Raw genomic sequence first — 13,350 nt, 5'->3', positions numbered from 1 at the left:
TGCCTCGCTCAATTTCTAGTTTACCCCGCTCAATTTCATGTACGGCTGAAAGTTGGGAGGGTTCAACACGACCGACCCGTGACTGACCTGACATTGGGTTGGGCTCGAGCATGATATATCGGGTCCGATCTTGAGTTTGGGCTATACAAACACCAACTCGATAAAACTTAGGTTGGGCTTGGGTTGAGGTCTCAGGTTGCCCGACCCGAACCCGATCAATATATTAGTTACTTATAAATTATAATTGAGTGTGGATTGTCTGTGTAGAAGGTACACTAGTGATGTCGGGTCTCATTTGTCCACATCATTTCTAAGGACTCAAGCTAACAAGATATGCCAGATTTCTCTCTCCCAAATAAATTGCGTGCTATGCTACATGACTTTTTAAAGGAGTAGTCCTATATTTTAGCTTGTTTTTTTAAAGAAAAAAATGATGTTCTTTATGATGAATAATCACGTATATAATTAATAAAATCATAGATATGAAAAATAAGTCCTATATTGAAATATAATAAACGAATGTAATAACAAAAATATTAGCACGTATACACCCGACCAATCCAATCAACTCGTCGAGCCCCCTTGGGTTGCGCTTGGGTTGAGAATTTCCAACCCAAGATTGGGTTTGGTTGGGTCAAGGTTTAGGTGTAGGAACCTTGAGTTGGGTTAGGGTTGAGCATCAACCCAAACCAACCCGCCCAACTTTCAGCCCTAATTTCATGTTTGCCCTGCTCAATTTCATGTTTGCCCCGCTGAATTTCTAGTTTGCCCCGTTGAATTTCATGTTTGCCTCGCTCAGTTTCATGTTTGCCCCGCTGAATTTCCAATTTGACCGCGAAGTGATTGAAATTGACCACGAACTGAATGAAATGGATTTTCCACCATTGACCCAATGGAATCTTAGAAAATAACTAGGTTGGTTGGCTAAATTAGCTTCTCATACCCCAAAATCATATGTGGTAAGTTAAGTAAATCATTATAGTTTAGGAGATATGCTTATTAAATAAATAAACAAAGAAATGAATTAAAAGATAGAAAAATAATTTTATATACTTATATATATATTTACATAATTATGTATTATAGAAAAATGTAAGGGGGAAAATGTTCTCCATGTAAAAAATAAAAATAAAAAGAGAAAAAATTGCTACGGTTATAATCCGTAGCTACTAGCCCGGTCGACCGGGTCCCAACCCGGTTGAACCTAACTCACTGGCTTTTTTTTTTCCCTGTTGTAATCCCCACCGCTTTTTGTTGGTCCCATTATGAGGTATGTGTTATATCTAAACCGTCCATCTATTTGGCGAACTCGTATTAAGTCTTGAGATGAAAAATAAGACAGATCTAGCTATCAAATGGACCACACTGTAAAAGGCAATGGGGAATTGAACGTCTACCATTGAAACCCTTTTAGGGGTTGCATAAGTTTTGGATCATTATGAAATTTGTTTTTCCTCTTCATCTAGGTCTTTGTGACCCTATGAATGAACTTAGACGGGGAGGATTTCTCACAAACATCACAGTGGGCCCCAACTTAGATGGGGGAGGATTTCTAATGGTTGACGCTCATTCAACACCGTTTCCTTTAATGTGGTACACTTAAGATTTGGATATACCTCATTTTTTGTCTCATACCATAAAATGATCTGGAAAAAAAAAATATATAGACGGCATAGATGAAAAGCATACATCATGGTGGGGCCCATAGACCACCGACGATCCGCCATTGGCGGGTGGCAGGCGGAGTAGCCAATCCGTTTCTGTGAAAAGGAGGGGTATTTTCGTCCTGGAATTTGTCCTCCGTACAAGGAGGTCTAAGTGCGTATGTTAAGTTTGTATTGTTTCACGAATATCGAATGGATAAAAGGTGGGGTCCATAGTCATAAATTTCTCTTTATGGAATATAATTTTGATGCAATCGTGGTTCACAGGCTTTCCATTTCCAAGTGATTCATATGACTAATCACACTACATTTGATTGTCAAAACCACCATGCTTCTCTTTTTTAATGTACGAGAACAACAGTAGGTTAGGGGCCGTGATTGTCATGTTCAGATGGAGGTAAAAAAGTCTAAAACCCATTCCTCTAGGTTTTAGTGTTTCTCCTCATTTGGTGGATGGTATGTTGCTGCATATTTACAGAACCATGTCCTAGTGAAATGAATTTCCCTTGGAATGCCATTTTGAATAGTTCCTTGCCGGCCCAAAATCCGAGTCTTCGTATAGGAGTTGGTCATTGAAAGAATCCTATCTATCTAGAGATGGACTTGGGTGATTGATTACCCTTATACCTCTTTCATATTTTGCTAAGGCCCTATTTGATAGCCGTGAATTGAATATAAATTGCAGTAAATAGATGTAATGCCAACTACATCAGTATTTGTCTCTACCATTTATTTCAAGGTAGATACATTTCTGTTGTTTGATTTAGTGAAAGGAGTAGAAATCTGTACATTTCATGTCCAAATCACATGTTTGATGGTATTGTACAGAAATTCAAAGAAGATGTCGTTGGCATCCTATGGTGGTCCCAAATGCATTTTCGCCATGGGCATATCGGAGGAGGTAGAGAAATCAATTTCAATACATGGACCTCTATACCACATGGGCCCCATCAAAGCCATCCATCAACAGGTGGTTGTCAGAATGGAAGGCATCCAGGCCCCAAGAGCAGAATGACCATATCTCATTTACTTGCCTATGCAAACCTGACTAACTAGGAATGACAGGTTTTTTAATCATCAAAATCCTAGCATTAAGCAAAATAAATAAATAAATTATAGTTCGAGAGTTACAGCATTAGCGTGGGCCCGGATGCGCTCAGAATTTGGTTGTGGGTGGGGATGTCCATGCAAAGGGAATGCTTGGACCCTTTTTTATTGTTTGGATGGCAAAGGATATGCTAAGATATGAAACAATAATCATCGTCCAATTCAAGGTAAAAATTGTAGTAGGAGTATGAGAAATTCAACTTTTTATTCCAATAACCCCCCAAAATAGAATTGATGGGGATTCATTATTGGATAACCAGTACTTTTTTTCTTTTCCACAGTCCATACATTCACGAAGGTTGGATCTCGTGGTGGAGGCAAAGCTGGTTTAGACAACACCCATGGGAGCATATTATCTCACGCTGCAATGTATGATAATTGAGGGTAGTCAAGAGCAATTGCCAAAAGCTATTTTTGAAACTTTTAAAAGGAGCGTTTGGATCATAAGTTATTTTGGATAAGCAACTTATGCCATGAGTAGCTTATCTTAACTTCTACTTATTCAGCCAATAACAATAAATTCAACATAAGCAATTCGTCTTATACTAATAGAACAAGCCAATTAAGTTATCTTTTATCTTTTCTTATTATAGCTTAGCTCTATCCTAGGAATAGCGATAATCCAGTAACGATAATCTTTAATTATAATTCAAATTTATGCTTTTCCACTCAACTATTTTCATTTTCAATACGAGTTAATCTTTCAGAAAGACTTTTTGCAATTGCTCTATATGATCGACTGCACATATTTTTTTTTTTTGTTTAATTGTACTAGTATATTAAAGTCCTTTTGTACGGAATGCAAAAAACAACCCATCATAAGAGGATGAACCTCATACTCTAAATATTGCCTAATCATCTTATAATTCCATTACGAGTGGTTAAATAGACGATCGATTTTCTCATATCTTGATCATATACGTTCATATTTAATGTATTTGCCTATCGTGTCACTTGGGGTTAGGTTGTTTGGTTTAAATCAAGCTGCACAATTGGTTCTGGCACACCCGCACACACCACACATGACCAATACCAAATTGAGTGTCAATAATTTTTGGCATGCTCAGTGGAACTAAACATTATTTGGTCACAATAAATATTTAGTGATCGATTATTATATTATTTATACCGGTGCAATATATGTTGAAGAGGTTGTAATGCTTTTGACACCAATGAACCTCTCACCGGAGGAGGAAATGCAAGTGTAGGTACAACCAATACCTAAGTTATTGCTGAAGTTGACGGCCAATTTTTCAAACTTGGATAGGGCATTATCATCTTGGACGGATCCTCTTTGGATGATGTTAGCTGAGTTACGTGATATGTAAATGTGGATTCAACTCATTATTAGAGAAAGAACCCCATTCTTTGAATATCACATTATCATCTAAATAGGTGGCCGATCTTCTCATATCCGAGTCATAAATACTCACATTTGATATATCCGCTTATCATGGAGCTTGGGGCAAAGTTGTTGGGTTTGAATCAAGCTGCACACTTAACTTTGGCAGGTTGCACACACCACATGTGACCAAAACCAAACCCAGTGTCAACATAGTCAGATCCAAGCACCCATCGACGGCAGGGTGGTATTGGGGTGGGTGGCCTGCCAGTCCAAGTAGCTCAACTCAGCATCGGGCTGGGCTTCAACTTACCAGCCCTACTCATCATGGTAGGGCTTGTAGCTTGCATGCATGGGCTGATCCATTTTGAGTTAGGCTTGGGTTCAAGATTCCATTCCAACCGTTGATTAAGAAACCCATCCATCTTGAATCTAGACCGTTTGTTTCATTCCTTTAAAATGTCCAATGTATATGCACGCGTTGCCTACTTGATCAACGAATACATTGGACCATTTAAATGGGAAGTAGGGAATTTCGAGCGGGACCGTTACGGAGGGCCCGGCGTCTTAAGTTTTGGGTCTTCGGGCCTAGCCTGGCCCGGCCAAATCCGGTCCTTAAGGGCTCGTCTCGTAATTTCCTCCAGAACCAAGGGCATCATCGCTTCACTTGAACCTATATAAACGAAAGTAAGCAAAGCAGCAGAGCTAGGGTTTGAGAGGATTTATAGGGTTTCTTGCTCTCATCCTCTTCAATTCCCATAGAAACCTTCATCATCTTCGATAATGGCGGTCGGGTAGATCTCTCTTTCTCTATCCCTCTTTCTTACGTAGTAGTAGTATTTTTCCTCAGCTACTGATCTCTTCTACCCCACTGTTTTCTCAGGAAGAACAAGAGGATTTCCAAGGGAAAGAAGGGAGGAAAGAAGAAGGCGTGAGTATAAAGCCATACTAACCCTAAAGAGTCTAGGGTTTTGAATTTTCTTCTTCCTTATGTATTGATTCTTGCATTTTTCATGTTTGTACTTACTTTTTTTTTTTTCAGGGTGGATCCCTTCGCCAAGAAGGATTGGTATGATATCAAAGCTCCGTCGATCTTCAATGTCCGGAATGTTGGCAAAACTCTCGTCACCCGTACGCAGGGGACCAAGGTTTGTCTTCGATCTTCTCTGCACCTCTCCATTTCATAGTAGTTCTGGTTCGTTGTCGATCATTCGGTCAATCTGGACCGTGAAACTGGATGGCCCGTGGTATTAAACAGCTGCTTAATTTTCTTTTTCATTTTGAATCCGGACTGTTGGAGCTGTGGATTCTCACCTTCCGTTGTGTCTGGAGTGATTTTCCTGGGGTCATCCACACTAGGGCCCACCTTTGGGACCGTCCAGAATCGTGGACCGTACGAACATGAATTGGTGTCTAGGATTGTGTCTGGAGTGATTTTCCTGGGGTCATCCACGCTACGGCCCACCTTTGGGACCGTCCAGAATCGCGAACCGTACGAACATATGCCCCATGGATGATGAAGCTCGGTCTCTTGTTCTAACTGTTAGATCTATGGGATATTTCATTTGATCTGTTGTGTAAAAACAGTAAAACTGATGTCTCTGCTGTGAACCTAATGAAGGAATTGCCTTTGAAATCTTATGGCAGATGTTTTTTGTCTGCTAGTAATGGATGGGGTGGTCTTGAAGTTGTGCTCTCAATTCACTTGCTTTGTCTAATGGCAATTTGGGTAATAATAAACATTACAGTCTTCCAACTGGAATCCTATCAAATGTGGATTGCTGGCTGTAATATCCATTTCTAGGCATGAGCATGTCATAACTCATGACAGGGCCTGCTAGATGAATGGCTTGGATTAATTAGATGTTACCCCTGCTTGTGCGTTTTTGACTTAACAGAGGTTTTTTCTTGTGATTGAGCAAAGTGTATACCATTGTAGATCTATTTTTATGGATTACACCAGATTCAATTCGCCTGAAGGGATGTATTGGCTTTCATTTCTGTTTGAATTTAGTAAAGAAACAGAGTTTCTTCAGTGTTTACTGCTGCCTATATTTAGGATCACTAGCTGCTCTCACCTTTCATAAAAAAATGCAGGTGTTTTCTATTGCATATTCTTTGCTGTGCATTGGTTAGCATTGTGGTCTGCTTGATAGAATTGTTTTCATTTGATCTATCACACAGATGATATTTGATTTTATATGCAATGCTTTATCTACCACATACAGATGAGCATGCACTTCTCCTATTTGAATCTTAGATATTTTCCAAGGGTCATGCATGGTCATTTGATCCATCGCAAATTGTTGTAGCTTAAAGTATGCTTCTCAAAATCTTGTTGGGATGGTGTAGAGCAGGTTTCTGTAATAAAAAAACAGTTTTTTTTTTTTGGTCAAAGTAAAACCCATATAAGATATAGCCTTTTTTTAAAGGCATTACATATAAGATTTAGCATCCAGAGTACCAGACAATAAGTTTAAAACTCGAGAAAAATATCTCTTAGGGCCTGTTTGGATGCTGCCAAATAAGCTTCTCAAAATCTTGTTGGGATGGTGTAGAACAGGTTTCTGTAATAAAAAAACAGTTTTTTTTTTTTTTTGTCAAAGTAAAACCCATATAAGATATAGCATTTTTAAAGGCATTACATATAACATTTAGCATCCAGAGTACCAGACAATAAGTTTAAAACTTGAGAAAATTATCTCTCAGGGCCCGTTTGGATGCCACCAAATAAGTTACTTTTATTTTTACAGCTGTAGATAAGCAACTTATTTCACATAAGTAAATTTAGTTTATGATTAGTTATAAGTAACTTTTTCACTTAAGTTAATTTTTTAAAGCTTTTCTACTTTTCATAAGTTGCTAAAGAGAGGCATAGGAGAGACGAAAGAGAGGAGAAGCTGATAAGTATGTTGTTTACCAAACATACTTATCTTCTTAATAAATAGAAACTAACATAAGCTACTTGTGGCATAAGTAACTTACCTTAAGCAACTTATGATCCAAACGGGCCCTTAGGAGTTGGTCATATGAAGAAAAAACAACAAAGAAAAATGGAAACATATAGTCTCACAAAAAAAATGCATGTTGATCTATATTTGTTTGTTTGGTCACATCGCTATGTACATATTGACTCATCTTTTTAGGTCCATTTCGTATACACAACATCGTTGGTGTTGGGCCAGAATGTGGTATTGTGTCCATAATATGTCGACCGTGGGTGTTGGAAAAATTTAGCCGGGTTTCAACTGGTGCTTGTAAGTTACTGGATTGTTAGATTGTATGGTATTTGACCACAACACTTGCTAGCACTAGCAGTTGCTTTCACTTCTTGTGGACTTGTGGTGACTTAGAAATTAATGCATGCATCTAATGCATGCATCTATAGATAATATCAATGTTTGGCCAGAATGTGTTAGTGTCCATAAAATGTTGACTGTGGATTGTTGGAAAATTTTAGCCTGGTCTCAGCCAGTGCTTATTGCTTGCTAGGTTGTTAAATAGTATGGTATTTGACCACAGCACTTACTGACACTAGTAATTGGTTTCATCACCTGTGATGGACTTGTGGTGACTTAGAAGGTATTGCACGCATCTATAGATAAAGTAAAACAGAAGTTTTTAGACAAGCTGCCTACAAATTTTTTGTTTGAATGATGAATGATGACAATCTGCCTACATGGCAGCCATCTCCTTTTTCTAACCATTGTCTCCTCTCTCTCTCTAATTTAAACTTCAATAACAAAGATATATTAGTAACCACTTTGGATAAAATTATTTTTGGTTATGCACTGCACTACTCAAGGTACTCTTATCTATATGGCAGACATGCCAACGTGTGATACAGCTGTGAGATCAGTGACCACCTTGTGGGCAGACGTGCCAATGTGTGATACAGATGTGAGATCAGTGACTATCTAGTGAGTGGGATTCCTCAAAACGATCTACAGTGTGATACTCAGTGCATGTTAAGCACGGGTTACACCTATTAACGGTCCTAGAAACTATACAAGTGCGATGTTTTGATGTGCATGCAAAATGTTTCCTTGATCTAACTTTAGGGGTACAGTTAGCATTCCTCTTTCGTGTGGCCAATATCCTAATTCTTGATCACAACACATACACAGTTGGCCCCCATGGCTTGGATCTTGCACAAACTTTCTAAATTTCCATTTGATGATTATCTTTATGAATGTCCATGTACTTTGCATGGTTCTGTGCTAATTTCATCAATTTTCACACAGCAGACAGCACCATTGTTAAAATACTTTTAATCTCCATCCCTGCATAATGCTCAGAGTGCTGAGACTTGTCAGTCACTCATTTTTTGGAACAGTTATGATCAGTGCAGTCGGTGGCTACTTCACTTCGTGTAACTTGGCATGCTCAGCAGCAAGCCACAGACAAATGGTGTGCATCGCACAGTGGTGGATGATCTGTGGATTATCTGCCTATCTCTGGTGCAAATTGATTACATCCTTCATCATGTAATGTAGTGCACTCAGCAGAAGGCACAAAACAGGTGGTATTTGTTTGCTCATTCGTGGGTGATTGCCCATCTCCTGAGCAAATCACAAAGTCATACTCCTGCATTCACCCACAAGGGCCGCAACAAAATAGTGCTGACCGTCATGCTTCATGCTGAGTTTCTTTTCCCCATTAGTAGGGGTTGCAATGGGTTGGGTCAGCCTGCGGTTCAACTGACCCAACCTGCTTTTGAGTTGGCTTCTGGCCAAGCTAAATGGGTAGCTAGTGGATTGGTCTCAGGCTAGAAATATGACCCATTTAAGTGAATGGGTTGGGCTTGGGATGAACCCTAAATGACCCAGCACACCCACAGAGGTTGTCAATGGGTTAGGATAGATAACCTGAACTGACCCAAAACCTGAAACAAAATAAAGAAGGAAAGCATAAATATATATATATATATATATATTATGTATTATATATATCCATTGTTTAGGCCAGGATTGTGCATAGGCTTAGTGTCATATTCTATTCTTAAACCTGAGTTGGGTCATGATGGGTTGTGTCGGGTTAGTTGATCAATCGAGCCTGACCCATTTGCAGTTAATTGGGTCAGGTTGGATCAGGCTTATTTCTAAGTTGGTCGGGTCGTGCCATAGGGTAAATGGGGTTGAGAATTCTTTGCCCACTTAGTAAATGGTTTGGGCCTGGGCCGACCCGACTTAGCTCAAACCCAATCAATTGCCACCACTGCCCATCAGTGTCTGGATGTTTGAGGCCCCTTATAGTGTAGAGATACCAGATAGCCTCATGACACTTCCCAGCTTTGAGTAAGTGGTGCCCCTTACTAGTGTATGCACCAGAGTGACTCGCATGATCCTATCCCTAGGTGCCATGCATTGGAGTACACCATGATCCAAGTAACCTTGGTCCAAATCTCATTTAGGTAGGGGTGGCAATAGCTTGGTTTCAGGTTGACCTGAACCCAAGTTGCAGCCCTAGGTTGAACTCACTTACCTGTATGCTATGCATGTGATGCGTACATGCATTCATATAACTTTTGTGCATACTCAGCATGTGAAATAATTCGTCAGTGCAATTTCCAAAAGCATCCACTAACCTTAAAACTAGTTCTGTTAGGATGTGATGGCTTGGATAAACCCTGATTTGAATCCAACACACGTGATAATCAGATTCCTATTCTTTGCCTCGGTTTTGATATGACAAACCCTATAATCTAGATCCAAATCCAATTTGAGTCAGACCAGGCTGTTGAGCTTGCTGTCCATACTTATTCTGTTCTGGCCCTATCCTCTATTATGCATACAAGATGGGGAACTCCATGAACTGACATGTTGAGGATCCCTCGTGCAGAGGGAGGGAAGTTAATTTGATGGCTGATTGGCTAGCCAGTCATGGATCAGGTTATTTATTTATTTATGAATTATTATTATTATTATTATTACACTTCTGGCAGTGGCTCAAGCCTTTTTTTCCCTTCTTGTTATTGTTTTGTACACTTTATTCTCGGCTATTTTTTCAAGAGCTAATATTTGATTTGGTGGCACAAGCTCTTGAAGAGATTATGTTCCTGCACGCCCTTCTCATGTTTTTTCATGTTGGCCATTTTCTGTATGGGGTTGGACACAGTTTATGTTTTCTTTGTATCAAATTATTATATACATCAATGTAAACCACTCAAATTGTGCATGGCTCAATGTGTTATCATTGTAGGCTTTTTCTGGTTTGAACTTGCTGGCTATTGTATCTAGTTTTTCATAGATTACATTTGATGGGCATTCTTGTCTGCAGTGGGCGACACTCGCAAACATGCTATCTGGACAGTCGCACCTTTTCTTCTGTATTTTGAATCCATGGTTTTTTTTTATTGTTTGGAATCTGGTCTATAGCAATCTGGCTTCTAAATCATATTTATTTCTTGCCCATGACAGATTGCTTCTGAAGGTCTCAAACACCGAGTGTTTGAGTGTTCCTTGGCTGACCTCCAGGCTGATGAGGATCAGTCCTACAGGAAGATCCGTCTTAGAGCAGAGGATATCCAAGGAAGGAATGTCCTCACAAACTTTTGGGTAGGAAAAGTTCTTTCCACCATCACTTGTTATGCTCTTTAGAGAAAAAGAATCTAATCAGACTGGGATTTTTCAGGGAATGGATTTTACAACCGACAAATTAAGATCACTGGTCCGTAAGTGGCAAACCTTGATTGAGGCGCATGTAGATGTGAAGACGACAGACAACTACACCCTGAGAATGTTTTGCATTGGATTCACCAAGAGGCGCCCTAACCAGGTTAAGCGAACCTGTTATGCCCAGTCAAGCCAAATCAGACAGGTGAAGATCTAACAAACTTTTGTTTGTATTGGATATGTTTTTACTGTATAGCATTATCACCGTTGCAAAACATGTGCATTTGTCCAAATCTTGTACAAGTAGCATTAATATACTGTTGTTGGTGGTGTCAGATTCGCAGAAAAATGAGGGAAATCATGGTTAACCAGGCAACATCCTGTGATCTCAAGGAGTTGGTGCAGAAGTTCATCCCTGAGGTGATTGGAAAGGAGATCGAGAAGGCGACATCCAGCATCTATCCTCTGCAGAATGTCTTCATTCGGAAAGTCAAGATCCTCAAGGCCCCAAAATTTGATCTTGGCAAGCTGATGGAGGCATGTTTCCTTTTGCCTCTAAAACCTCATTTCTCTATCTGTTATCCTCTCCCCCCTTTTCTAGAGATGGAATAAGCCACAGTTGACCTGATGAGATAAAAAGCCGCAGTTGACCTGATGAGATAAAAAGCCGGATCAACTCTTTGGTCCATGAGAGAATTTAAATCCCCTGGACAGTTATGACAGAGTATCATAACATTTTAGTTTGGATTCTGGATTCGAGTGTTATGTTTATTATTGCAGGAACCCTAATTTAAAAATTCAGTCAGCCGACTTGAAACTCAACCAACTATATTGGATATTGGACAAAAACCCTACTCTAAAACTTTGACTGAGTTGCACTTGAAACGTAACCGTGTTGCCTGAGATTTCCTGAAATTTGCTGAAGTCTCTCTCTCTCTCTCTCCCATTCCCCCCCCTCTCTTTCTTTTTCTAGAAATTCTAGGTTCGTTCTATACTTTTTTCTTTCTTATATTTCTATATTTTATTTTAAAAATATTTCAGTATTAAAAATAATTATTTAATTCTGAATTCTCCACCCGAATCTGTCATTCCAATGTCCATTTGGGTCTTGTTGAGTTTTGAGTCCACAGCATTGAGTAGATTTCCTAGTTTTTCTAGGTTTCCCAGGATTTCAAGATTTGTTTTTCATCTTATCTATTAAAATTTTGATTAATTTATACATTTAATTTAAAAATTGTAGTTAAAAACCATCATTGTTGGTGTATTTATTCTCAATATTTCATTGAATCTTCTAGTCTATTCAATGGAATTCCAAGTTATTATCTTGACTGGTCCAAGTCAAAATCTTTACATGCTGGAACTATTTAGTTTCTAGAACCAAGCTGAAGAAGATAAAAGTGAAAACGCATTGCAAGATAGTGCCAATGATGGCATGTGACTTTATGCATATCCAATTGAGATACCCATTTGCTGTAGGTTTTGTGCTCAATGGTATGCTTGGCAATCCTCCATGTCTTCAGGGGGCTGTGCATGTAATAGGTAGGCTGGGGGTTGGTGCAAGGTAGGACCTTCTCAGGCAACTGGTGTTAACTCAAGCCTCTAAGCATGGCTGGTCCCAGAGTCCAGGTAAATTGGGGAAGGTTTACGGTCATCATATCTGGTAGACAAGCAGATCATCAGACTCTTGGCAATCTTTCCATTTTAAAGCTGATACCAATTTTCTGGAGAAATGGCTAAGACTTCATTGTGCAAGTGAGGCATATCTTTCTGTTCTAAATTAATCATTTGACATTATGGGGCCCTTAGAATCATTGGGCATGCACGCCCACATGCTCTAGTAAAAAATTTAAAAACCAAGCCTGGAACAATAATCTCTGGTCAAGCATTTTATAATGCTCTTCTTTTGCTTTTGTAAACTAAAAGTGAAAAGTGAGGTTGCTGAATAAAGTTTTACTAATTAAAAGAAATGAAAAAATTAAGCATTTTTATCTATTTATATTTATATAATGATCTGTTTGTATTTTTAAATGTAACATTGATTCTGCATTGTGTAGGTTCATGGTGACTACTCGGAAGATGTCGGAGTGAAGTTGGAGAGGCCAGCAGATGAACCAATTGCAGAGGCAGAAGCTGAAGTTGTTGGCGCTTAAGGTTTTAAGTGTTTTCATTTTCCCTTTCTATCTTCAATTTTCATGGAATGTTTGAGGATTTTGTTTTAGTGGATGGAGAATTTTGAGAGATGACAATACTTGTTTCTTGATTAGAATGAGAATTTATTTGATACAGTATTTTCGCTAGTTGATTGCACTTTTCCAGGCACATCCCTTTTTGCATGAAACATGCTGGCACCCAATCCTTTGAGTCAAACAAGCAATAAACTTTTTTTTAGGTCAAAGGTGTTGTAGTTGAGAAGGTTTTTTTTTTTTCCTTCTTCTATCAACCCCAAAAACTAGAAGGATGGGATGTTTTTTTTTGGCAAGGAATTCTACAGTTCATTAGGAAGAAACTGAGGCTGACAATATATATGTTGGGACCTAGTCAATCTCTGCACCCATGGGTTCTGGTTTTGACTTGAGCAAGAAAATAAGACCCTTGAGATATGTGTTGGGCTAGAACTGCTCTC

General features: G+C 39.0%; 1 protein-coding gene across 1 annotated transcript; it reads left to right on the top strand.

The window, feature by feature from the left end:
- Positions 1-4,766: 4,766 nt before the first annotated feature.
- On the top strand, positions 4,767-13,024 carry LOC131249428 (small ribosomal subunit protein eS1z). The gene is made up of 7 exons (XM_058250220.1): positions 4,767-4,907; positions 4,997-5,044; positions 5,156-5,261; positions 10,533-10,670; positions 10,747-10,932; positions 11,064-11,264; positions 12,782-13,024. The coding sequence occupies exons 1-7, from the start codon at positions 4,897-4,899 to the stop codon at positions 12,875-12,877; spliced, it is 786 nt and encodes a 261-aa protein (XP_058106203.1). The 5' UTR covers positions 4,767-4,896; the 3' UTR covers positions 12,878-13,024.
- The last annotated feature ends 326 nt before the right edge of the window (positions 13,025-13,350 follow it).

The sequence above is a fragment of the Magnolia sinica genome, chromosome 6, assembly GCF_029962835.1.
Source record: "Magnolia sinica isolate HGM2019 chromosome 6, MsV1, whole genome shotgun sequence".
Classification (NCBI taxonomy): Eukaryota; Viridiplantae; Streptophyta; class Magnoliopsida; order Magnoliales; family Magnoliaceae; genus Magnolia; species Magnolia sinica.
The sequence above is the reverse complement of the archived record's forward strand: the minus strand, read 5'-3'. Positions and strand labels throughout refer to the sequence as shown.